At 37.5% G+C, this 26,452-nt stretch overlaps 1 protein-coding gene across 5 annotated transcripts in view; it reads left to right on the top strand.

The window, feature by feature from the left end:
- The window catches only part of herc2 (HECT and RLD domain containing E3 ubiquitin protein ligase 2), a 390,659-nt gene that overhangs the window by 94,825 nt on the left and 269,382 nt on the right, over nucleotides 1-26,452 (top strand). For 3 of the 5 annotated variants that reach the window (XM_039744703.1, XM_039744704.1, XM_039744705.1), the window contains 4 exons: nucleotides 13,513-13,669; nucleotides 14,219-14,332; nucleotides 16,315-16,486; nucleotides 19,232-19,411. In XM_039744703.1, coding sequence (XP_039600637.1) covers nucleotides 13,513-13,669; nucleotides 14,219-14,332; nucleotides 16,315-16,486; nucleotides 19,232-19,411 — 623 coding nt within the window. The remainder of the gene's footprint in view (nucleotides 1-13,512; nucleotides 13,670-14,218; nucleotides 14,333-16,314; nucleotides 16,487-19,231; nucleotides 19,412-26,452) is intronic. The other 2 variants (XM_039744707.1, XM_039744706.1) reach the window with 1 other exon arrangement.

Below are 26,452 nucleotides of genomic sequence, written 5' to 3'. Positions count from 1 at the left end.
CAATTCCAGGTTAAAGTAAAGGATTTTATTTATTTCCAACACCTTTTACAGAATTACCAGCCACAATATACCAATATAAATAATCTCCAAGATAGTATTGCCCTATGCCTCCTAATTCCTAATTGGTCACAGAATGGCACCTCTGTTAGGCTATCCCTTTGCCTTTGTCTTGCCCTGCTCATTGCGTTTGTGGGATTTTTTTTATGTTTTTTGTTTATTTTGTGACACTAGTTGTATGCGGTTTTCCAGCCACATTAGTGTATGATCGCATTTCATTGATCAACATTAGATCAGCAATGGAAAATTTTTCTCAGCATTACAACTATACCTTCTTTCCTTCGCTGTTTGTGAATGCTACGTTGTTGGTTAATGGCACCAGAATCAACCTGCGGTCCTGTCGGAGGAAACATGGGGAAAGGGCAGATGTGCATGCAAGGTTTCTGTGTCTATGGCGGTGTGTTTCTGATGTGGATCTTCCATCTTTATCTGAGGATTATTTGAGCAGGCCGGCGTGCTTGAGACCTGTTCTGCCAGGATTAACTGAGTTGTTGCTTCCCTGCTCCCCGACCGAGATGCCGAGTTCGCCAAGGGAGTAATCCCGGACTGCTCTGCACTATCCCTTTTATTCCAGAAAATGCTAATTTCACAGCCGCTGTTTCTATGACTCTACCAGCAAAGGTAGCACTGATTAATGCATGTTCTATCACAAACAAGTAATTTATTTTGAATTACGTTTTTACTAGTAATAAATTGGATTTCATATTCCTGATGGAGGCTTGGCAGCGCAATTCTGATTTTACTAATCTGATAGAATTGTACCCTGAGGAATGCTTTTTCATTAGCACACCATGGCACACTGGCTGTGGAGGTGGGATCGCCATGGTTTTTAAGAAGTTATTTTTATGTCTTTCTGTTCCTACCATTTCAAGTAAGACTTTTGAACTTCAGATTGTTAAAGTTGGGCGTGTAACCCCAATATATTGTATTTTATCATCAACCTGGTGCGATTAGTCCTTTTCTTGCTGATTTTTTTCAAGATTTTGTATCCACCATTATTAAGCTGGATAGAATAATAATGCTTGGTGACTTTAACATCCATGTGAATGATGTTTCATGTACTGTGACTTCCGAATTTCTGTGTATCTCCGACTCCTTTAATTTCGTACAACATGTTGTTGGCCCTACCCATAGTGGGGGACATACATTGGGTTTGTTTTATTCTTATGGAGTTAGCTTGAATGATGTTACAATTTGTAATGTAACCTTTAGTGATCATAAGTATGTTTTGTTTGACTTGTCTTCAAATTTAGAGTTGTCACCTTGTGTTAACTCTAGGCATACTCATTTCATTAATACTAGAATTATCAGAGCCTACGAAAAAACTCGTAGATCCGTCCCACCTTAAATCGCTTCTTAAATCCATTCGTACCTCTCCGCCAGCGTCTTTTGTCTGCTAAATGTGCCGATAAAGACAAGCTGCAAGCAGCTGGTTATTCCTTCCCCCCACCTACTTGGAACTTACACGAACTTCTCCCAGCTCATGCCTTGATTGATTATCTGGGAGTGAAGTGGAGTTTTAGAGTGGAAATAATAGATCGTTATTTGGAACACACTCATTTCATGTGCGTTCCGTTTCTACAGTAATCTGTGTAAACACATTTTTAAAACAGAAACGTTTTTCATATTTTAGTAGTAAATGACAAAATGTAGGCATAAACTATATAATGTATGAAGCCTGAAGTTGCGGATAGTTGACACAGACTGCTTAGCTAATCAGTGTGCAGCAGGCCTGTTGCGCCTTAGAGACCGGAGTTCGATTCCCTGGGGAGAATCTTTTTTTTCTTTTTAACCATATAAAGTGGTATGTACTGTAAGTCAGTCAGATTGTTGTATTTTCATGTGGGATGCTCCTTTTAAAAAATTATTTTTAACAATTGAGACTGCAATTAACATGAACAAATGTCTTTATAACTGTAATTTTTAATATCCATAAGACATAGACAGATAGAGAAGTCACTAAATACTGTATATAAACAAACAGGGAAGGCACTGTATAATAGATATAAAAAACAGCTAAGGGGATAGATAGATAAATAGCTATAGCGCGTCTTTATGGGATCCAAATACAGTAATCCCTCCTCGATCGCGGGGGTTGCGTTCCAGACCCCCCCGCAATAGGTGAAAATCCGCGAAGTAGAAACCATATGTTTGTATGGTTATTTTGATATATTTTAAGCCCTTATAAACTCTCCCACACTGTTTATAAATATTCCCCGCAGAGTTATACAGCATAATCCCTTTGTATTCTCTTAGATATTAGGTAAGATTCATTGAAATTATGTATATAAACACACTGTTTATATACAGTAAAACCTAAATATTATTTTAAAGATATTGAGTGTCTCCGATATCACATACAGTATGTTACAGCCATTACGATAGACAGGCCACCAGCAATAAATACGTACAATGCAAGAAAAATAGTATACAGTAAAAGTGTGTACAGTGACAATAAACGTACGTACATGTACTAAGTACTGTAAGTAGAAAATTAATTATGGTTACTCACCAACAATGACACGATGACTTGTCCGATAACAATGAGTTTAATTTTACTGCCAACAAAGGAGAGCATTACAGCTCTTCTAAAGGAGCCACTTCAGGCGATTGTGTAGCACTGCCGTTGTTCTTCTGGCAGTCTTCAATCCAAATCCCTAAAGCAGATTCCATCCAGACTACTGCCTTATTACATCCACTTACAACTTGTTTTGCACCCTGGTTAAAAGGACACTGCGGCCATAGATCTTATATTCCTTTCCTACTTTTTAAACAAAAAGAATCGTAGCCTTCAACAAATCTAAAACTTTTACGTTTTCGGCCATCGTTAACATCTTCTGTTGGCGCTTGGGCACGGCCCCTGAAGCAGTAGCAGATCGTTTTGGAGCCATAATGAAGGGCTTGACTATGCACAAAGATAAACACAAAAGAGCACAACTCTTTACACAGCGAAACACGTTGATGGTGAATGAGTGAGATGAGACTTCCTGGTTAACACTGCATTCAGCACGCAGGAACTTACTGCGTGCTCTGATTGGTTAGCTTCTCAGTCATCCGCCAATAGCGTTCCTTGTATGAAATCAACTGGGCAAACCAACTGAGGAAGCATGTACAGAAAGTAAAAAGACACATTGTCCGCAGAACCCGTGAAGCAGTGAAAAATCCGCGTTATATATTTAGTTATGCTTTCATCTAAAATCTGAGATAGAGTGAAGCCGCGAAAGTCGAAGTGCGATATAGCGAGGGATTACTGTATACTTATTTGGTGCTGGGATCATTTTGAATTTTGGTGCAGTTGTTTTTGTATATACATACACTTGTTTTTGTTCTTGAGCATTTTTTTCTTCCCTGTTGGAGGAGCTTTTTGAGCCAGAGATAAAAGAAGACAACCTTCATTATTGGAGTGTGTGTGTAGTTTTTGTAGGAGTGCACTGTTTTTGTAAATACACCATATTTTTTCCTTTTTTTTTTGTTTTTATTTATTTCTGAAGAAGTGTCAGTGCTGAAAGACTGTGTCTCAAAAACCACCTGACACTACTGCATTTGTGGTTGTACAGCACTTAAAAAATCACTTAAACTTTCACCATTCAGCCTTTAATTTTTGTCTGTGTCTCATCTTTCCACTGATCCTATTCGGTTCATAAACTATCAGCTGTCCAAGTGTTGGCTGGGGTCACATCCCACTACATGGGATATCACAAGGACATGTTGGCAGTTGAGTGCTTCAGGCAGGAAAAGGCAGTCAAGGAATAAAATTACTAGTGTGATTTCTTGTAACATGTGTGACCTGACTATTTTTTTAAATTTTACTATTTTTGTTGTATTATTGTGCCAATTCAGCAGCCAGTGATACAGATTACAGTAAATTTGAAACTATGTTTTGGCTGTGGTAGCTTATATTAACATTGACATTGAACAGGCTTTTTAAAATGTTCATTTTAAAGCTAAAAGCAAAAAGTGTAAATTCTAAATGTGGCAGTTATTTTACATTGTTTTTATTCTAAAAGGAAACCAGTTTCTAGTATTAACAGCAATTAAGGCAGGAATATTTGCTTCAGGAGTTAACTTTACAGTGGATTGCAAAAGCTTTGGGCACCCTTGCTTAAAATGCATGTTACTGTGAATACTTAAGTGAGCAGAAGATGAATTGATCACCAAAAGGAGTAAAGGTAAAGTGTGCACATTTATTTTCATTATTTTATGCCACATTAGTGTATTGGTTATGTTTTGTACAATTGTACAGTAAGGTTGGGCGGTATCCAAATTTTGATAACCTCCTCCCTATTTTACCTCGGTATACGATATTACTGTGAATAATAAAAAAATTGTGACATAAGGCTCAGACAGTGTCACCAAACTGTTGGCTTGTGCCTAAACCATTCAGAAACTGAATATCAATCACTAATATTGAAACAAAATAACATGCAGAACAAAATTAACAACTTTTATTAGCAACAAATAGCAGTTTATAAAAAAAGTGCAAATACAACAGTCAAACAGAATTAAATTAACATAAACATCCAGAACAGTTTTCGCGCGGAGATTCACACACAAATCAATTAAATTAACACTAGAATTACCAGAGCCTATGAAAAAACTCGTAATTCCGTCCCACCTTAAACTGCTTCTTAAATCCCTTCACACCTCTCCGCCAGCGTCCTTTGTCTTCTAAATGTGCTGATAAAGAGAAGTTTGGAGCAGCCGGCTATTCCATCCCCCCACCAATTTAGAACGTGCCAAACTTCTCCCAGCTCATGCCTTGATTGAGTATCTGGGAGTGAAGTGGAGTTTTAGAGTGGAAATAATAGATCGTTGTTTGGAACACACGCATTTCATGTCTGTTCCGTTTCTACAGTAATCTGTGTCAACACATTGTTAAAACAAACGTTTTTATATTCTAGTAGTAGATGACAAAATGTAGGCATAAACTATATAGTGTATGAAGCCTGAAGTCCAAATAGCAAAGAAACATTTTCACAAGAATAACACAATTACGCTTTTATTCAAAAATATAACTGCAGAAACAAAAAGCCGCCTTAACATGCGACATTGACACCACTTTATTGTAACTGCCTCTGTGGTTCAATAGACTCAGCCCCGCTTGGGAATCAAGAGGTCACAAGTTCGATCCTGCACCCCTCCGTTTTGAGAAGTAAACTGCTCTTAGTCTTACTGTTTTAGAATAAAAGCATACATTTGATTTCAGTCTGTAACAGCCGGTGCAATTTATGATCCTTGTAAAGGTTAGCTTTTTTTTTATTCACTTTTCATTCTCTCAGTCGCTTCAGAATCAATCCATACAACCCCATCTGACACGGCTGTTTTCACTAAAGGCGCTATAGCTCTGCAGTGTACCACGATGCATACTAACGCCAAACACCCACAACCCGGTTCTGACACACAAACGCTGGCGAAGCTGCCTTCTTCGTATCTCACCGTCACTTGCTTTTCTTTTTATTCAGTTTTATTGAGTGTTCCTGCCAGTCCCGCATGTTGCTGTATGCTGTTTCTTTTGTACTCCAGGACATGCAGAGGAAAGAATGGTAAAGACCAGTAACTTCGGCGCTATATGCAATCATCAGACACTCCCCATCTGCCCGTGTCGCTCAAACACAGGAACATATATTGGTGTAAAAGTATAACAAAAGTGCACTTTTATTCAAGTGCACTTTTTCCATCGCCTTTTCCTGTAAGAAGCAATGTACACACTTCTCTCTATGCTGTGGTTTCTATTACACACCTGAAAGAAAGAGACAATATATGTGAAAATATAATCGCACTAATGCAATATTATTTGAAAGCGAACAGCGTCAGATCGGTGTGAATTTATGCAGGAACTGGAAATTCTCTGATGCGGGACCTTCCCCCAGGGAAGAAAGTACAGTGTCAGGTGCTCATTCAGTGTAATAGAAACCATAGCACAGAGAGGTGTGTACACGGCAACAAGTAAATGTAGGAAGGACGGTCCTTGGGTGTGTGGGAACTGTTAATATTTGAATGTGATGATTTTATATAGCACGGAATGAAAATCTGCACTTCTTAGCATTGCACCATGCAAGCTGTCGTATCAATCGCCTACTGTAACTTGCTTTCTTTTTCTTCGGTTATACAGGTAGTTTTGAATAAAAGTGCACTTGTTTTGTTTGCGAAATGAAGTGTCTGCGTGCACTTTTCGTGGCATTACACGTGTATTTTTGAGCATGCCCGTTTGAGCAGTATAAAAAGTATTGAAAAGTATAACAAAACAACGGGCAGATGGGGAGTGTCTGATGATTGCATATAGCGCCAACTTACTGCTCTTTACTATTCTCTCCTCTGCGTGCCCTGGAGTACAAAAGAAACAGAATACAGACGCGCTATATCTCTGCGTTGTACCACGATGCATACTAACGCCCCCCCACCCGGTTCTGACACACAGACGCTGGCGAAGCTGCCTTCTTCATATCTCACCGTCACTTGATTTTCTTTTTATTCAGTTTTATTGAGTGTTCCTGCCAGTCCCCGCATGTTGCTGTATGCTGGATATTTTCACACGTATTGTCTCTTTCTTTCAGGTGTGTAATAGAAACCACAGCATAGAGAGAAGTGTGTACATTGCTTCTTACAGGAAAAGGCGATGGAAAAAGTGCACTTGAATAAAAGTGCACTTTTGTTATACTTTTACACCAATATATGTTCCTGTGTTTGAACGACACGGGCAGATGGGGAGTGTCTGATGATTGCATATAGCGCCGAAGTTACTGGTCTTTACCATTCTTTCCTCTGCATGTCCTGGAGTACAAAAGAAACAGCATGCTCGTACTGGGCACCTAGGACCTTTACCATGTTCGTAAAGGACTTTTTTTCCACTGTGTGGAAAGAGACCATTTCCTTCGCCAAGTATATTGTCACGGCATCAGTACAGGTTTTCCAACGGACACTGTCCCTTTTGTACTTTGCTGTTTTCCCGAAGGCCCCCATTATCGTCGGCTGCGTACTGGCGGTGGACCTAGATGTTGTTGGTCCTGCATCGGGAGGCGTTGAAACTGTTGCACTGAGTGAACTCGGGTCCATCCTCGCAGCAGTGAGTGCATGGTGGTTTCGTATATGCGACCTTGGGTTCAAGGTATTTCCATCTCTCGCGGTCACCTTTTTGTTGCACAATTTGCAAATTGCCTCGTCCGTATTTACCGCCTCTCCCTTCTCGTTCGGTCGAAACATGAAATACTGAAAAACTGCAGAAGTTGTGTTCTTTTTCGAGACCAGGTCACTTGGTGCGCGACTCGCCATCTTTCCCTACCTCTCTCTTTCTCCTCCATGCTGTCACGTGATGACAACCACGCATACACATTTTTAGGCATTAAATAAATTATATTTAATATTTAATCCTCGTCTCCTATATAAGTGCATTGTTTTTATGACGGTATAACAGTATTGAAACTGATACCGTTGCTATTTTTTGATCCCGTGGAATACCATATTACTGTATTACCACCCAAGCCTATTGTACAATGAAAAATGGAAATAAGCACTATGCAAATGTTTGGGCACCCCAAGGTATTTGAGGTTTTGGATAACTTTTACTACGGTCACAGACCTTAACTGGCACATTAGGAGCTATGACTTGTTTACAGTCATCATTAGGAAATCCCAGGTGATGCAAATTACATATATTTGACTCATCAAACCTTGTTCTAACAATCGGTAGCAATGGGCTCCAGCAGCCTGGCACTCTGAAAAATGGAATAACTGATGCTCACAAAGCAGGAGAAGGCTATGAGAATGCTACAAGAAGACAGAAAAGTGTTTCCTTAGTTCATAATGTTATTAAAAAATGTCAGTTAACAGGAATGATGGAGGTCAAGTTAAGGTCTGGAATACCAAGAAAACTTTCTGAGAGAATTGCTTGTTGGATTGCTAGAAAAGCGACTAAGAAACACCCTTTTGACTGCAAAAGACCTTCAGGAAGATTTAACAGACTCTGCAGTAGTGGTGCACTGTTCTACTCTGCAGTGATGCATTTTGGGTACAAGTCCTGTGGACTGATGAAGTCAAAATAGAATATTTTGGCAATAATACGCAAGGGTTTATAGGAGAAAAAAGGGTGCCGAATTCCAGGAAAAGAACTCCTCTCCAGCTATTAGACTTTGGGCTTTTGTTGCAACCAGTGGCATAGGGAACATGTCTTTGATAGAGGGAAAAATGGATTCAGATAAGTACTAGTAAATTCTGGAAGCACAACACCACACCATCTGAAAAAAAAAGTTGACGTTGAAAGGAACATGGGTCCTACAACAAGATAATGATCACAACATGCCTCAAAATCTAGAATGGAATTCCTTTGCCCTGTCACAGTCCCCCAATCTAAACATCGTTGAAATCCAGTGGAGCGATCTCAAAAGAGAAATTCATGCAAGATGGCCCAAGAATTTTGCAGACTTAGAATCCTTTTGCAAGAATGAATGGGTGAAAATACCCCAAGTAACAACTGAAAGTCTTTTACCTGGCTACGAAAAGCATTTACAAGCTGTGATACTTGTCATATGAGGTGTTACTAAGTACTAAGTGCCCAAACTTTTGTTTCAGGCCATTTTTATTTTTTTGGTATTTTGTACCTGTGAATGATGGGAATAAAGTCACCTTGCTTAAAATATTAAAGAAATGTGTCATCTTTAACTATTCCTTTTGGAGATCAGTTCATCTTCTGTTCACTTAACTGTTCACAGTAAAAGGGTTTCCAAACTTTTGCATGTCACTGTTAGGCCTTGTTCACACGGGCGTTAAATTTTTTGGATAAATGAACTTGCTCTGAACGTCCTAGACGTTTATGTTGCATTTTGTGGTGGCGATCGATTGACTTCTACACCGGCGTTCGTTTGTCTCTGTCTAACGCCAGCCTGCAGCCCAAATTGTAGTTTGTGTGTTAACCTGTGGAGGGAACTGGATATGAAAGCCCTTGTCGTTTTATTTGAGGTGCCTTCTTTCAATATGGACCATTTTGCTATGTTAGATATTAATCTTCTTGTTTTAAAAATACTCGTAATATAGCGACGTAGGGAGAGAAAAAATCGCCGCCGCTACTGGGTTCATCCTCTGACTGCACAACGTTGGGTTAAAGGAAGTTTTTTTGTGCTTTATGAAGAAATGCGAAAATTTCTGCGCAATTTTTTAAATTACTGTCGGATGTCGGTTTCCACTTTTGATTGTCTGCTGCAGCTGGTGCAATGCCACATTGCACGCCGATCAACCAATATGCGACTTGGTGTTAGCCCCGAAGAGAGACTACTTGTCACATTGAGGTAAGGAAACAGTAGTCGAGTGTGCGCTTACACCGGTGTTATGCACTGAAATGCCCCCGCCATGGATTGCCCCCCACATAATCGTATCAAATATTATATTAGAACATAAATTAATAGGTTCATGGTTTACAACTTACATGAGACAATAAAATAAAATAAGCAATATGAAAATATATATGTTGTATATGAAAACATAAAAATATCCGGTCCTCCGAAGCGTAAAATAAGCGCAGAGAAAACGAACTAGAAGCGGTTTCCTTGCGTTCGTTGGGTTTTGAACGCCAAGAAAAAGCTGCATGCAACGTTTTTTTGATGCCGTATAAACGCGCTGCCGGACAAACGCACGTCACCAAAGCCCGTGTGAACACACTCATTGACTCCTACGTGTAGAAAACACTCGGCGCTTGATCCGCGCTCACCGGATGCTACGAACGAAAAAACGCTCGATTTTAATGCCCGTGTGAACAAGGCCTTATGGATCAGGAGCAGAATGATACTTTCAATGTGCCAGAGAAGTTTTTATAATCTTTTATTAGTACAGATCAAACAGCAGAACAGTGGAGTAGAAAAATCAGTCCCAAATGTATTGTCAAGGGGTGTTGCTGTCAGTTTTACCAGTGAAGATGCACCTAACCAATCAGAAACATGAATTGATTTATCCTGGAAGTAATGTGCAGAAACAGAACTTTAAAATATTGCATAGCTTATCTTGAATAACACAGTGATGAAATTAGTGCTAAATAAAACAACTGTTCACTTTACACTATTGGGAGTTTTACTTATATATACATTTGATTTGATCACCCCACTATTCAGTGACCTTCTTTTGCTAATATTTAAGTTGAAGCTTTAAATTGTTTTAATATTTGGCAAACCTGCAGAGGAAAATAATTATCCCCGATAAAAATAGTCTGTGCTGTTTGTAAAATAGGCTTGCAGCTGTTACAGTATGGCCTGAATTAGAGCCATTCTGGAATAGGGACTAAAATGTGATAACATTTTTCATCGAGATGGGGTGGAAGTGGGGGGACTAAAAGACACGCAACAGTTACTTCCAGTATGAGTGGTGAATTCCTACAAACAACATAGAAAGAATTTTACACAGTGTCATACATTAGATTATTATTACAGTTAATCAGGATTGTGACCTGTGGCAGATGGGGCAACATAAGCAAACATTCAAGGGTTAATTTTCTCTTCCTCTCCTTTCATCTCTTTAATTTCAAACCTTATGAATTTAGATAAACAACACATATTTAAATTAGTCATGCCTTCATCATAACAACATCATTCTAGGTTGAGAAGGTCTCACAAGCAGATCTCCAGCCCAATGAAGAATTTTGCCAAAACCAGCAGTTTAAACAGAGAGGTTTTATTACATAAAGTAAGGTTCACTATAGCAGAATAGCTGGCAGTCATAAATGACTCCCATCTGCAGTTTTTTTGGGAGAAATGTGGCACTACTAGCTTAATCTAAAGGAATCTAAACACAGGCAAAAGAAGATCACAGTGGAGTTTGGTAAACTGTCTAAAACCACAGATCAAAGAGAGAAATAAAAAAATGAAAATGCTCAAGAACCAGGATACTTTCTTAAATAAAACACTGATAGAGCCTGAAAATAAAAATTAAGATAACAATTTTTGTATTTTGAGTTGCAGTGTAAAGTGCAGCATATTTTTAAATTTATTACTCCCACTCATGCCTTTTAAAATGGAGCTTATGGGTACTTTTTTAAACTGTTTAAAACCATAGATCAATGAGAGAAACACATGGAAATGCTAGAGAACCAGGATACTTTCTTAAACAAAACACTGATAGGGCCTGAAAATAAAAATGATGGTAACAATTTTTGTATTAGGAGTTGCAGTGCAAAGTGAAGCATATTTTTTACATTTTTAAAATTAATTAGTTCCACTCATGCCTTTTAAAATGGAGCTTATGGGTACCGGTGTCTCATTATAAATAAAACCCTTAAAAATGACTAAAATGTCTAATTTTGAAGCCAAAAAATGTTGTTGACTATTGATCTGCATCTTGAGATTGCACATATGTTGCAAAATAGAGTATCCATGTTTTAAGAAGGTAAATAGCAAACCATTGCTGTGAATTTCAGGTATTTTAAAAGTGGAATGGCTGTACATTTCACGTCTATCCTTTTCATCTTCCTCTGCGGTACATTTTCAACTCCAGGGGCATAAGTTCACCTCAAAGAGTTATTGGCAGCTGCCATTATTGGCATTTTTGAATGCTGATGCCCAGTTTTAATTTACTGTTTGTGTTCGGTAGGCAACTAGACCAGAATTACTGAATAAGACTCCATTATGATCGCTTATATTCTTTCAGTATGCAAAAGCTTATTTCTTTCACAAAGATACTGACTGTTGCCACTGGATTGATAAAGTAAATAGATGCTACTCAAACATGGTTCTCCTTAGTTATTTTTTTTTACCATACCCTCAAAGTCAGTAGTTTATTTGTGATGCTATAATCTGCTCCTTCACACACTCTGCCCTTTCATTTTCTAAGCTTTGTTTTCCTTTTAATTATGCATTCCCATAACTCACCACAGAAGCTGCACCATACATGTGCCTTGGTTCTTTAAAAAAAATCCATGTCTCTTATTAAAAATACATTGCAGTGTAATAATGCTTGGTATTGGCATTGATATCCTGATTCAAATCGATTTTGATTCACAGTGCTTTGATTCGATATTGATTTTATCTTAACTGAATTAGCATGCAATGATATACCGTATTTAAGGTACTGCCTTCTTTTGGGATTGCTTAACCATGCATAGAGAACATTAATATAATGTGACAAATTTCTGTAGCACTTTATTTGAAGGGTGTCTAGTAACTTCCTATCATATGCGTAATCATGGAATAATATTTAAGAAGAAATACTTGGTTAGTAATGAACTGTTAGCATCAGTGTTTGGAACAGATAGAACAAAATGTCTTTGCTGTTTTTTTTTTTTTAAAGAAAACAAAATCTTTTTCATCATAATTTAACTAACTATGTATTGCCACAACTGAGTCCACACTTATTATGGGGTGCTCCTTGTTTTTATACAATTCAATGGCATCTTCTTCACAAACATCCACATCATCTTGAGAATATTATTATTAAGTAATCAAATATTTCTTCTTAAATAATATGTGTCATTCAATAACCTATTCATGTGTTATGAATCTGCTGCCCTGCATTTTCAGCTGTTGCAAGTTAGGGCTACTCTCTCCACTGACCTGAGAGATGTAGCAATGCTTTTTTTTAAGATCTTCCTAAAGCCTAGGTACAATAACTTCAGTCATTGTCTTTCTTTTTGGTATAGCATACCATAGTTCAAAAACCTGTATTTGTCAAAAGCCCTTGTTTTCAACAACAGGGTATGATCTCATTTCTATAGAATGGAAGCTTGGAGCTCTCTGCTGTCTCCTGTGTAAATTGTTTAGGCTCTACTGGTTTGGATGTTGCCTGAGATTTACTTTTATTGGTGATATCAGGATAAATGATTTCTCGAATTTGTTGAGACTTAAATTCTGAATTCCACACATCTGATTTAAGTGTCAAAGGCGCTGATGAGTTAGCAAAGTGTTTTTTCCGCAGAAAGCTTTAACAGGCACATTAGCGACATCTATTGGGTTGGACTCAAAAACAAAGAGAAGTAAAAATCTACATATATTATTAATTGAGCAGGATAGAGATTCATGAGATCGATTTTGAGACTTTATGAATCAATATCAGCTCATTTAAATGAAAAATAGCGATTAATCGGGGGAAAAAACAAAGCTGTCACTTGGTTTGGATCTCACTTTGTAGACTATGTAAGATAGCAACTGCTTCAAAGTGGATATATTTGCTAAATTTTAAAACTTTTTAATTAACCAAGGAATATGGTACCTTTCAGCCCTATTGTGAGCTGCCAGAACAGACAATTATATGAAATATGCCTCACTTAAAAGCTCAATTTTATGTGGCAAATTAATATATACAATGATTGTGAAGAAAAAAAAATACTTCAGATTATATTAAACTTATCCTTTAATTGCTTTCAGTACTTTGAAACATTAAAAAAAATGCATTTATAAGCAGCTAGGGTGTACAGTAAAATATTTAAAACTGTGCAATAAATACTCTTTTATTACTTGTAATCAGTACATTTTTGCATTTCTTTAGGTGAGGATGCAGATCTCTGTAGTGAATTACTGCAAGAGTCGCTCGATGCCCTACGTGCTCTCCCAGAGGCATCGTTATTTGATGAAGGGACGGTGTCATCTGTATGGCTGGAAGTAGTGGAGAGAGCAACAAAGTTCTTGCGATCAGTTGTGACAGGGTAAATTTAAGACTGAGTGTTTGCTATAACACATGCTTTATGCTGATGTAGACCTGAGGGTACAAGTCTCATGACCTGAAACTAGATGTGAACTTCTATGAATCCCACCTTTAGTATGGTTTTAGTTTTTTGGTCGTCTTAATAAATAGAGGAGTATCATTACTGATCTCATTTGAGTCCCCTCAGTTTGAGTTAATCTTTCTAAAAATAGCTAATGTCTGATGAGGGGGGGTACTAATGTAAATAATCTCAAATATTCATTACTATATTTTATTTAAAAAAGTGATCCTTCTGACACTAAACAGAGTAAATGCAGTCATCTTATCAGTTTGCCTTGGAACTTGTATGCTGAATTTGTAAAGCCTGCTTTATACCATGGGATATTATCAATCTAAGTATGGTCTGTTACATAAGTTTAGGTGTTTTACTAAATAACTTGCTTGCTTATTTGTTGCATATTCTCTTCTGTTTTTAAACTGAATAATTAGTGTCACAGGTTTATTTTTGTTAAACAGTATGATATAAAATATTTTCCTCCTTTATTTTAAGCAGTGATATTCATGGTGGTCCAAGCAGTAAAGGGCCAGGAAACATTCCACTTCAGGACCAGCATCTAGCCCTTGCAATTCTTCTTGAGCTGGCTGTCCAAAGAGGGACATTAAGGTTAGAAATAATTGTTTTGCTCTTTCTCATTGAGGTTATACTGTTGCATCAAATAAAATTTGGCATGCTACCTTACTTTTAATGTACATTTAAATTTTACATGTATTTGCTTGGCAGATGCTTTTATCCAAAGTTACTTACAAAAGAAGTAAAAATGAAAGTGTTACTCTGCTTTGCAGTAAGGAGACTGTGGAAGATTGTGGGTTTGCTTCCTGGTTCCTCCCTGTGTGGATAGCGCTTTGAGTACAGAGAAAGCGCTATATAAATGTAATGAATAATTATTAAATTATTTTACAATTTGGAACTATTTTATTTGAATTCTTAATTTCAGAACCCAGGTAAACCAGATTAGCTAAGAAGAAAGTGTTTCATTAACTGATCATTAACTTTCAGAACCATAATTTTTGAAGATTAAATTCATTCTCTGATGATTTATTGTTGCTTCTGTTTTGCTTTGAATAGTCCTAATTATTAAATACTATTCTTGTTCTTAATGGTTATGTCACTGTTGGATTTTATTTAGTACTCCTTATATTTTAATAGTTTTAAAAAAGATTTGTCTGAATTCAACAAAATAGATAGACAAAACATCGTTTTCTGTATCTGTTTTGAATGAGCCTTTCTGGAAATACAAAACAAGTAGGGCTGTAAAAAAAAAAAAAAAAAGGTCTCTTTCCTGATTTCCTCTATTTGCTTATGCATAACACTTAATTGCTTCTGATCTCCAAATAAATTTAGTATACAAAAGACAGTGTATACACAATACACAGTTTTTAAATGATATTTTTTTTTTTGTGTTTTACCAGCACCTATATCATCCATGTGAAAAAGTAACTCCCTACTTAGATTTAAGTGATGACGGGCTAAATTAGACTAGAGACCTAAGCTGTATTGCTGCTAGCCTTATTGAATTTCAACATCACTTAAATAGATCCCTTCCAGCAGTGAGGAAGTCTCAACAAGCAGCACACTTCACCTTGATGAAAGGAAATTCCAGAAGACCTGAGAAAGTTGCTGAAATACAGTATGTTAGCCAGGAAAGGATTCCAAAGCAATCTCTAAAACATTGGGACTCCAGCAAATTACTGCAAGAACCGTCGTATCCAAATGGTCAAAACTATGAGCAATGGTAAATCTTTCTAGAAGTGGCCAGCATAGCAAAATTACTTCAAGATCGCACAGCTGGAAGTCACAAATGAACATCTAAGGAACTGCAGACCTCTCTCAGCTTAGTTACTGTCAATGTTAATGATTGCACCATTAGAAAGACACTGGCAAAAATGGTATCCACAGAAGAATCACAATGCAGAAACCTCTACTGAACAAGAGGAACATAAAGACTTATCTAACATTAGCCAAAAATATACCTTCATTACCATAAAAACCTTTGGAATGATTCTCTGTGGACAGATAAGTCAAAAGTTGAAGTTTTTGAAAGGCAGGGATCCCATTAAATCTGGTGTCAGGTTTCCACAATAAGAAACATTATGCTCCTGGCCTGAATGACTTCCCATCATTGAGGAAAGCATAAATTCCTGACTTGAACACCATTGAGTTTTTGTGGTGGGACCTTAAATGGGCAGTTCAGTCAAACATTCTCCAGTGTGGCTGAATTAAAACATTTCTCTAGAGAAGAGTGGCCCAAAGTTTCCCCTTACTGATGCCAAAGACTTGTCTCTTATTACAGGAAGTGTTTGATTGCAGTTGTTATTACTAAAAGTGGCACAACCAATTAAGTTTAAGGGCAGTTACTTTTTCACATGGCTGATATAGGTGTTGGTGAACATTTTTCCTTCAGTAGATCAAAAGATCATTATCAACTGTTTTGTTTTTACTCAGGTTCTCTTTTGTATTAGACTAAAAATGTTTGGAGATCAGAAACAATTATGAATAAGCAAAAGTAGAGAAAACCAGGAGGGAGTAAATACTTTTTCATCGCACTATATATCCATGTTCAAATTTGTTGGTTTTACCTTTTGCAGCCAGCTGCTGTCTGCTGTCTTGTTGTTGCTCCAGTTATGGGATAATGGTACTCGAGAAACTGATAATGAGAGATCAGCACAAGGCACCAGTGCCCCTCTTCTACCTCTCCTGCAGAGGTTTCATAATATACACTGCAGTAAAGATATTCCTTGCACTGAAGAAGAAATGCAGGTTTGTATTTATGTAAAGTCTTACTTAATTTTGTTCTAGAATTTATTAAAAAATTAACAGCAAATTTGGTACAGGAAAAATATTTATTTCTATATAGCATTGGATTGATCTTGAAGGTAATCTCCTGTGTTGTGGTTACTGCAGAGGAATTGCATTAATAAAACACTATTTAAATATATTAGAAAGGATAGTGGATCATTGTTTGAGAGAAATTACAGAGATTGACAAATTTACATTAGAGCATGCATAGTAGTGGAAAAACTGAAAGTTTTGAAATGATAGGGTCAGGGTCAGTGCTAATCTCATGCTGTCCTGTATTAGTGATGGACAGACACACTGAGCGAAAATATCAGAAATTGAGAGTTATGGGAACTGCTATTTAATCATGCTTTAATCAAAGTAGCAAATTCACAGAATGAATGACATGAAATAATTTGAAATTATTAAAGAATTCTGGAATGCAAAGGATTAAGAGTAAATAGCAGAGAGATAGAAGTTATGGCAAAAAGAAAAGAGGGAGTTGAAAGAATAATAGTATTAGACAGAAGAAATATGCATTCCTGCACCGATTTATAGTTTACTGAGTTTCGGCTTATTGCACTTCATGCCAAGGTCCATAGGAAAACAATGGGGTAATTATGTTCTAGTAATTACCAAAGCCAGCTGCTAGAGGCTACAAAGGCTATGCACGTTTTGTTTATCATGTTCATGTGGGGCTGGGTCAGCCACAGAATGAATCACTTGGCCGTTTTCCTTCCATTAGTTATACTGTAACCAAAAAATGTCAAAAAGTAGAAATTAATGGGGGACGATATGTGCTCTTAGTATACCAGTCTGCAAAACACAGATTGGCCAGGCTACGCAGCATTTTTTTTTGAAGTTGCACTTTACATAGCTGCCACGTCTTTTTTTGTTCCTGATCTCTGTAGATGATTTCCTTTTTTCTTTCAAGAAGACAGAAACACGTTGTAAATGATAATAAATCTTTTCTTATTATATTATTTCACCAGTTCTCAAAAATTTCGGACTCTTTTCAGAGTTCTTTTTGGTTTGTTTTGATTGCTGCTGTTCTACATGGCTAATTCTTACATATTTGGCCCACATAACCTTGCTTTAACGGACCCAGTGTTTAGCTGCAGAGACTCGAAGATTGGTCTGTGCTACTCTGAAGAGGCAGTTAATTTATGTGTACCGGTGACCCACACCAAACCTCAATTGCAGTGACCTGTACACTTTGTAGCCAACATACGATGAAATGACAGATCCCAAATGGAGCTTTAAGTCGATGAACGACTGTATTGATAAAATAAGCAAACTACAAATATCTAGGCTCTTTGTTCAAAGCAAAAGATGGTTGTGAAACAACTACAAAGGTGAGAGTTGGATCAGATGAATAAAATGGCAAAAAACTAGAGAAGCCATAAATGATCACAGATTGCCAAGAAACTTAACACTAGAATTACCAGAGCTTACGAAAAAACTCGTAAATCCGTCCCACCTTAAATCGCTTCTTAAAACTGTTCACAGCTCTCCACCAGCGTCTTTTGTCATCTAAATGTGCTGATAAAAATCAGGCTGCAAGCAGCCGGGTATTCCATCCCTCCACCGACTTAGAACGTGCACGAACTTCTCCCATCTCATGCCTTGATTGTTTTCTGGGAATGAAGTGGAGTTTTAGAGTGGAAATAATAGATTGTTGTTTGGAACACACGCATTTCATGTCTGTTCCGTTTCTACAATAATCTGTGTAAACACATTGTTAAAACAGAAACATTTTTTATATTCTACTAGTAGATGACAAAATGTAGGCGTAAACTATATAATGTATGAAGCCTAAAGTATCACACAAATACTTCCGTTTTGAGAAGTAAACTGCTCTTAGTCTTAACTATTTTAGAATAAAAACATACATTTGATTTCAGTCTGTAACAGCCGGTGTAATTTATGATACTTGTAAAGGTTAGCTTTGGTTTTTTTTTTGGTCAGTTTTATTATCTCAGCCACGTTCACGAGCCCAAACACACCCCAATGTAGGTGGACATCTACTTTTGTCATATCAAATAAAGCTTATTTCTGTACTTTAATGTCCATCTGTTTTATTTGTAAAAAGTTGAGATTTCATACCGTTCCTCATCATCTTTTTACTGTTTAAAGGGTTATATTTTATTGTTTATCAATTTTTGAAGGGTTCCATTGGAAATGTTTTACTGAAAAAGACTATCTAAAAAGATCCAATTTTTTCATACCAGAATATGCCTCTGTACAAGTTACTACATGTGGTAAATAATTACATTCTTAACATGATCTTTGATAGAAACTTAAATCTTCATCAAAGCTTATATTCAATTGACATAAATTGCAACAATATTATGAAGTCAAATTTGGATGTTGAAGGCATTATGTCATAGGGAAATGTTTCCAGAAATCATTTAACTTTGTTTATATGGAAGAGTACATTGCTGATTGTGCATAGTATGTCCTCCTAAAGTTCGGTGAGACCCGTATTTAGAGTCCTATAAAACTGTAAGCCTTGACATCTGAAAAAATTAAGCAAGCCACTTTGGCTATCCAATCTGGATGTGTTGACATTTGGCCAGATTGTCAAAGAAAATGAAAACCTGCCTTCAGCAAATATTTCTATTTTAACATAGGGTAAAGACAAAAAAACATGTTAACGATAAGGTTTTATGCTTTACATGACCATTTCATTTAAATTAAAGAAGTCACTGCCTTTTATTTTTTAAGTTTCAGATTCTGTCTTCACCCTTAAGCCCTAATGAGAGTTTTCTTCGATACTTGACATTACCTCAGGACAACGATTTAGCCATTGATCTTCGACAGACAGCTGTGGTCGTGATGGCCCATTTGGATCGCTTAGCGGCTCCATGTACACCACCTCAGTGCAGTTCTCCCACATCACAAAAGGTATTTATATGTGAAACATTGCAGTAATTTCCAGTTTTCAGTCCCAAAAGACTGATTTGGAGGCTTTGTCTGGTAAATATATTTAGGCACAGTTTTCATAGGATTGTTTAACAATGTTTTAAAACATGGTTTGGAAACCTATATTACAGGACAGATGATTCAGTCTCCTTCTGAAATGACATAAAATAATCTAAATCACTATATATGTGCAAAAGATTAATCATTTACTGTGTGTTCTTGAATTTAACATGTGGATTATATATTTATTTGCTGTAAATAATATGGAAATGCAGATTACATAGTGTGTATTAAAAAAAGTATTTCTAAATATACTGTAGTTCTGGTTTGTTCTGGAATTAAGTTACTCAAACGAATATATACAACACATATCCACAATTTTTATCTGCTGTTCCAAATGAAAAAACTTTTTTTCCCCCCTCCCATATTGACATCATTGTCTTTATGCATTGATAAGCAGGCAATGTTTTTTTTTTTTTTCTTCATCAATTTTTTAATAAATAGGCTGGCTGCAGCCTGCTTTAAAACCTATTGAGTAACTTATGATATCCTAGTAAACAATGACAATCAAAGTCATACTATTAATTCTAACAAATCTTGTAACTGACTGAAAACGAAACGCTTTATTGAATTAAATGAAATTAAAATCTCAGTTTATTCATAATATTCATGATTTAATGGGAAAAAATCACTATGAAGTGGATGTACGTGTATTGTGGGAAATGAGGCAAGACTGAACTTCATTAATTATCTGTTTTTGACTACATTACTCCACAAGTTGCAGTTGTACATGACAGTGTTTAACCATTTATTTTCTGCTTTGCTGGGTTCATGCATTTCTCATGTAATTTCTGACATCAGCCACTTCAGTGATGTATGGTATTCAAGACTGAATGTGTGGGTTAGTATGACAACATATAGCTGCACTTCAGTTTGGATTTATAGGGACTTCATGTCCCCAAGGACTTACCCATAAAGTGACACTAGAAAGTAACCATCCCCCACGCGTGCTGCCAGTCAGTCATCTATCGCCACCCATCGAAGAAGCACGAGTAAGTTTGGCTAGTACAATCTTAGAGTGGCATAGCATGCGTCCGCTTAATACTCTACTGTCACCACTACCATACCATATTCAGTTATCCCTACACCACCTTGCGTGTATAACGTATGAGTAAACTTGTTTTTTGTCAATTTTATTTAAAAAAAAATGTATCCCTTGCCAAGATTCCAAAATTAAAAGACAGCCATTTAATACGAGACATCGTAGGCTCGCTGAGATAACTGGTGTACCAAAATCTACCATAGTGCGTCTCTTACAATAAGAAAATCAACTGCGTGAGGAATGACAGTTGGCGAACTATAAAAACCAGCACCATACAGAACAGCTTTGCTGTTTGCGGCTTAAAACCTTTGGAGAATCCTGAAATTTTGAGCATTGTGGAAAATGATTACATATTACTGTACAAGTTCCTATTATAAATAACGAAGAATTTTCTACAATAGATGACAAATTACAATGTTAAGATGAAAATAAAGACTGTGAGGATGCAATAGTTGAAGTAATTAAATCGAATTTATTATTTTTTCTTCACAGTTTATATTCTTGTAATTTAGATTTCTGTTCAATAATTTATTAAAATATTGAAAGAAAATTATTGTTTAATTTTATGTGGAATTTGCTTAATTGAGGCAGCCGCTTAATTGGGCCAAAATGTCCTAGTCCTAATGTGTCCCAATTAAATGGAATCGACTGTACATATGATATTGAGACCGGGGTCGCTGGAGATTTACCATATTTAATAGCAGAGGTGCGATTAGGACAGGCGCTAGGACAGCTCTGTACCTGGTCTGCTGCATCTGGTAAATACTAAACTAAGGGTAGAGTAATTGGTTATCCTCTGCAGGATATATATCATCCTCTTTAATAAAACCCTTGTGTGCGTCCAGTGTCCGTGTGTGTGTCTCTTCTGGTGAAGTGCGCATGCGCGAGGCCACACAGCACGTGTTCAGTCTCTTCCTGTGCATTCCCTGTGCAGAGAGATACACACACAGGCGCGCGTGCGTGCATTGTTGCAATGTTACTTTTCTTGGTTGTTTATTAAATTACAGGTTTTTCAAATGTTAATTTTTTTCCCCTGCGCTTAACACTAGAATTACCAGAGCCTACGAAAAAACTCATAATTCCGTCCCACCTTAAACTGCTTCTTAAATCCCTTCACACCTCTCCGCCAGCGTCCTTTGTCTTCTAAATGTGCTGATAAAGAGAAGCTAGGAGCAGCCGGCTATTCCATCCCCCCACCAATTTAGAACGTGCACGAACTTCTCTCAGCTCATGCCTTGATTGAGTATCTGGGAGTGAAGTGGAGTTTTAGAGTGGAAATAATAGATCGTTGTTTGGAACACACGCATTTCATGTCTGTTCAGTTTCTACAGTAATCTGTGTCAACACATTGTTAAAACAGAAACTTTTTTTTATATTCTAGTAGTAGATGACAAAATGTAGGCATAAACTATATAATGTATGAAGCCTGAAGTCCTAATAGCAAAGAAACATTTTCACAAGAATAACACAATTGCGCTTTTATTCAAAAATATAACTAGAAACTATAAATAGAAACAAAAAGCCGCCTTAACATGCGACATTGACACCAGTTTACTGAAACAGACTCCGTGGTTCAATAGACTCCGTCCCCGCTTGGGAATCAAGGGGTCACGAGTTCGATCCTGCGCCCCTCCGTTTTGAGAAGTAAACTGCTCTTATTCTTACTGTTTTAGAATAAAAGCATACATTTGATTTCAGTCTATAACAGCCGGTGCAATTTATGATCCTTGTAAAGGTTAGCTTTTTTTTATTCACTTTTCATTCTCTCAGTCGCGTTCAGAATCAATCCATACAACCCCATCTGACACGGCTGTTTTCACTAAAGACGCTATAGCTCTGCAGTGTACCACGATGCATACTAACGGCAAACACATTCAAGTGCACTTTTTCCATCGCCTTTTCCTGTAAGAAGTAATGTACACACTTCTCTCTATGCTGTGGTTTCTATTACACACCTGAAAGAAAGAGACAATACTTGTGAACATATCCAGCATACAGCAACATGCGGGGACTGGCAGGAACACTCAATAAAACTGAATAAAAAGAAAATCAAGTGACGGTGAGATACGAAGAAGGCAGCTTCACCAGCGTCTGTGTGTCAGAACCGGGGGGGGGGTCGTTAGTATGCATCGTGGTACAACGCAGAGCTATAGCGCGTCTGTATTCTGTTTCTTTTGTACTCCGGGCACGCAGAGGAGAGAATAGTAAAGAGCAGTAACTTCGGCGCTATATGCAATCATCAGACACTCCCCATCTGCCCGTTGTTTTGTTATACTTTTCAATACTTTTTATACTGCTCAAACGGGCATGCTCAAAAAATACACGTGTAATGCCACGAAAAGTGCACGCAGACACTTCATTTCAAAACAAAACAAGTGCACTTTTATTCAAAACTATCTGTATAACCGAAGAAAAAGAAAGCAAGTTACAGTAGGCGATTGATACGACAGCTTGCATGGTGCAATGCTAAGAAGTGCAGATTTTCATTCCGTGCTATATAAAATCATCACATTCAAATATTAACAGTTCCCACACACCCAAGGACCGTCCTTCTTACATTTACGACACGTGTACTTGTTGCCCTGTACACACCACTCTGTGCTATGGTTTCTATTACACTGAATGAGCACCTGACACTGTACTTTCTTCTCTGGTGGAAGGTCCCGCATCAGAGAATTTCCAGTTCCTGCATAAATTCACACCCGATCTGACGCTGTTCGTTTTCAAATAATATTGCATTAGTGCGATTATATTTTCACAAGTATTGTCTCTTTCTTTCAGGTGTGTAATAGAAACCACAGCATAGAGAGAAGTGTGTACATTGCTTCTTACAGGAAAAGGCGATGGAAAAAGTGCACTTGAATGTGTTTGGCGTTAGTATGCATCGTGGTACACTGCAGAGCTATAGCGCGTCTTTAGTGAAAACAGCCGTGTCAGATGGGGTTGTATGGATTGATTCTGAACGCGACTGAGAGAATGAAAAGTGAATAAAAAAAAAAGCTAACCTTTACAAGGATCATAAATTGCACCGGCTGTTATAGACTGAAATCAAATGTATGCTTTTATTCTAAAACAGTAAGAATAAGAGCAGTTTACTTCTCAAAACGGAGGGGCGCAGGATCGAACTCGTGACCCCTTGATTCCCAAGCGGGGACGGAGTCTATTGAACCACGGAGGCAGTTTCAGTAAACTGGTGTCCATGTCGCATGTTAAGGTGGCTTTTTGTTTCTATTTATAGTTTCTAGTTATATTTTTGAATAAAAGCGCAATTGTGTTATTCTTGTGAAAATGTTTCTTTGCTATTAGGACTTCAGGCTTCATACATTATATAGTTTATGCCTACATTTTGTCATCTACTACTAGAATATAAAAAAAGTTTCTGTTTTAACAATGTGTTGACACAGATTACTGTAGAAACTGAACAGACATGAAATGCGTGCGTTCCAAACAACGATCTATTATTTCCACTCTAAAACTCCACTTCACTCCCAGATACTCAATCAAGGCATGAGCTGAGAGAAGTTCGTGCACGTTCTAAATTGGTGGGGGGATGGAATAGCCGGCTGCTCCTAGCTTCTCTTTATCAGCACATTTAGAGGATAAAGGACGCTGGCGGAGAGGTGTGAAGGGATTTAAGAAGCAGTTTAAGGTGGGGCGGAATTACGAGTTTTTTCGTAGGCTCTGGTAATTCTAGTGTTAAAACTCATTAAAAAAAGAGTTTTTAGCGAGCGGGTCATAAGGCTATAGCGCAAATTCTTGTAGCGTTAGTTTTCTCTGTTGTTCAAGGTTTTCTTAGTGTTAGTCAATGTTTTTACATTTAGTTTACTATTATGCTGTGGTTTCTATGGTATAGTTAACTATATCTGTGCTTAAAAACTTAAAAAAATATATATTTACATACAGTTCATACGGTCTGGAACGGATTATGGTCGTGAACCGAGGTTCCACTGTATTACTGTCAGACAAAATTACAGGCATTTCACGGAAATACAAACCAGTATTACTGAGAGAGAAAATTAAAGGCACACAATACAGTGACACATATTACAGCCACATACAAGGTCCCTTGCCATTTAATATAGACTGTTTATGCACTACTGTTCTAGTGCCCGTTATTTTAACGGGCTTAATGTCTAGTATATAAACCGGATTCCAAAAAAATTAGGACACTAAACCAAATTGTGAATAAAAACTGAATGCAATGATGTGGAGATGGCAAATGTCAATATTTTATTTGTAATAGAACGTAGATGACAGATCAAACGTTTAATCTGAGTAAATGTATCATTTTAAAGGAAAAATATGTTGATTCAAAATTTCACGGTGTCAACAAATCCCAAAAAAGTTGGGACAAGTAGCATTAAGAGGCTGGAAAAAGTAAATTTGAGCATAACGAAGAGCTGGAAGACCAATAAACACTAATTAGGTCAACTGGCAACATGATTGGGTATAAAAAGAGCTTCTCAGAGCCAAGATGCCAAGATGGGTAGAGAATCACCAATTCCCACAATGTAGTGCAGAAAGATAGTGGCGCAATATCAGAAAGGTGTTACCCAGCGAAAAATTGCAAAGACTTTGCATCTATCATCATCAACTGTGCATAACATCATCCGAAGATTCAGAGAATCTGGAACAATCTCTGTGCGTAAGGGTCAAGGCCGTAAAACCATACAGGATGCCCGTGATCTCCGGGCCCTTAAACGACACTACACCACAAACAGGAATGCTACTGTAAAGGAAATCACAGAATGGGCTCAGTGAACACAATCCACCGTGCCATCCGCCGTTGCCAGCTGAAACTCTACAGTGCAAAGAAGAAGCCATTTCTAAGCAAGATCCACAAGCTCAGGCGTTGTCACTGGGCCAGGGATCATTTAAAATGGAGTGTGGCAAAATGGAAGACTGTTCTGTGGTCAGACGAGTCACGATTTGAAGTTCTTTTTGGAAATCTGGGACGTCATGTCATCCGGACCAAAGAGGACAAGGACAACCCAATTTATTATCAACGCTCAGTTCAGAAGCCTGCATCTCTGATGGTATGGGGTTGCATGAGTGCGTGTGGCATGGGCAGCTTGCATGTCTGGAAAGGCACCATCAATGCAGAAAAATATATTCAGGTTCTAGAACAACATATGCTCCCATCCAGACGTCATCTCTTTCAAGGAAGACCCTGCATTTTTCAACAAGATAATGCCAGACCACATTCTGCATCAGTCACAACATCATGGCTGCGTAGGAGAAGGATCTGGGTACTGAAATGGTGAGTCTACAGTCCAGATCTTTCACCTATAGAGAACATTTGGTGCATCATAAAGAGGAAGGTGCGACAAAGAAGGCCCAAGACGATTGAACAGTTAGAGGCCTGTATTAGACAAGAATGGGAGAGCATTCCTATTTCTAAACTTGAGAAACTGGTCTCCTCGGTCCCCAGACATCTGTTAAGTGTTGTAAGAAGAAGGGGAGATGCCACACAGTGGTGAAAATGGCCTTGTCCCAACTTTTTTGGGATTTGTTGACACCATGAAATTCTGAATCAACAAATTTTTCCCTTAAAATGATACATTTTCTCAGTTTAAACTTTTGTTCCGTGATTTATGTTCTATTCTGAATAAAATATTAGAAGTTGGCACCTCCACATCATTGCATTCAGTTTTTATTCACGATTTGTATAGTGTCCCAACTTTTTTGGAATCCGGTTTGTATATAATATGTGTGGCCAAAATTAGGGTTACATTTATTCGTATGGAAAAAGACATTCAGGTTATGATTATTACAATAGCTTTATTAACTCAGTAACTTTAAGTCAAAAAAAAAGGAACAGTGCACTTAGGTATAATCGTGTAAGTGCTCAAATTGCCGGCCTTGCATACTTCAACTGTAAACCTTCTTTTACCGACCCCAATGTATAGGTATGTTGTCTT

This window comes from Polypterus senegalus, chromosome 2 (assembly GCF_016835505.1).
Source record: "Polypterus senegalus isolate Bchr_013 chromosome 2, ASM1683550v1, whole genome shotgun sequence".
NCBI classification, from domain to species: Eukaryota; Metazoa; Chordata; class Cladistia; order Polypteriformes; family Polypteridae; genus Polypterus; species Polypterus senegalus.
Note: the sequence above shows the minus strand (reverse complement) of the source record. Positions and strands in the feature narration are given on the sequence as shown.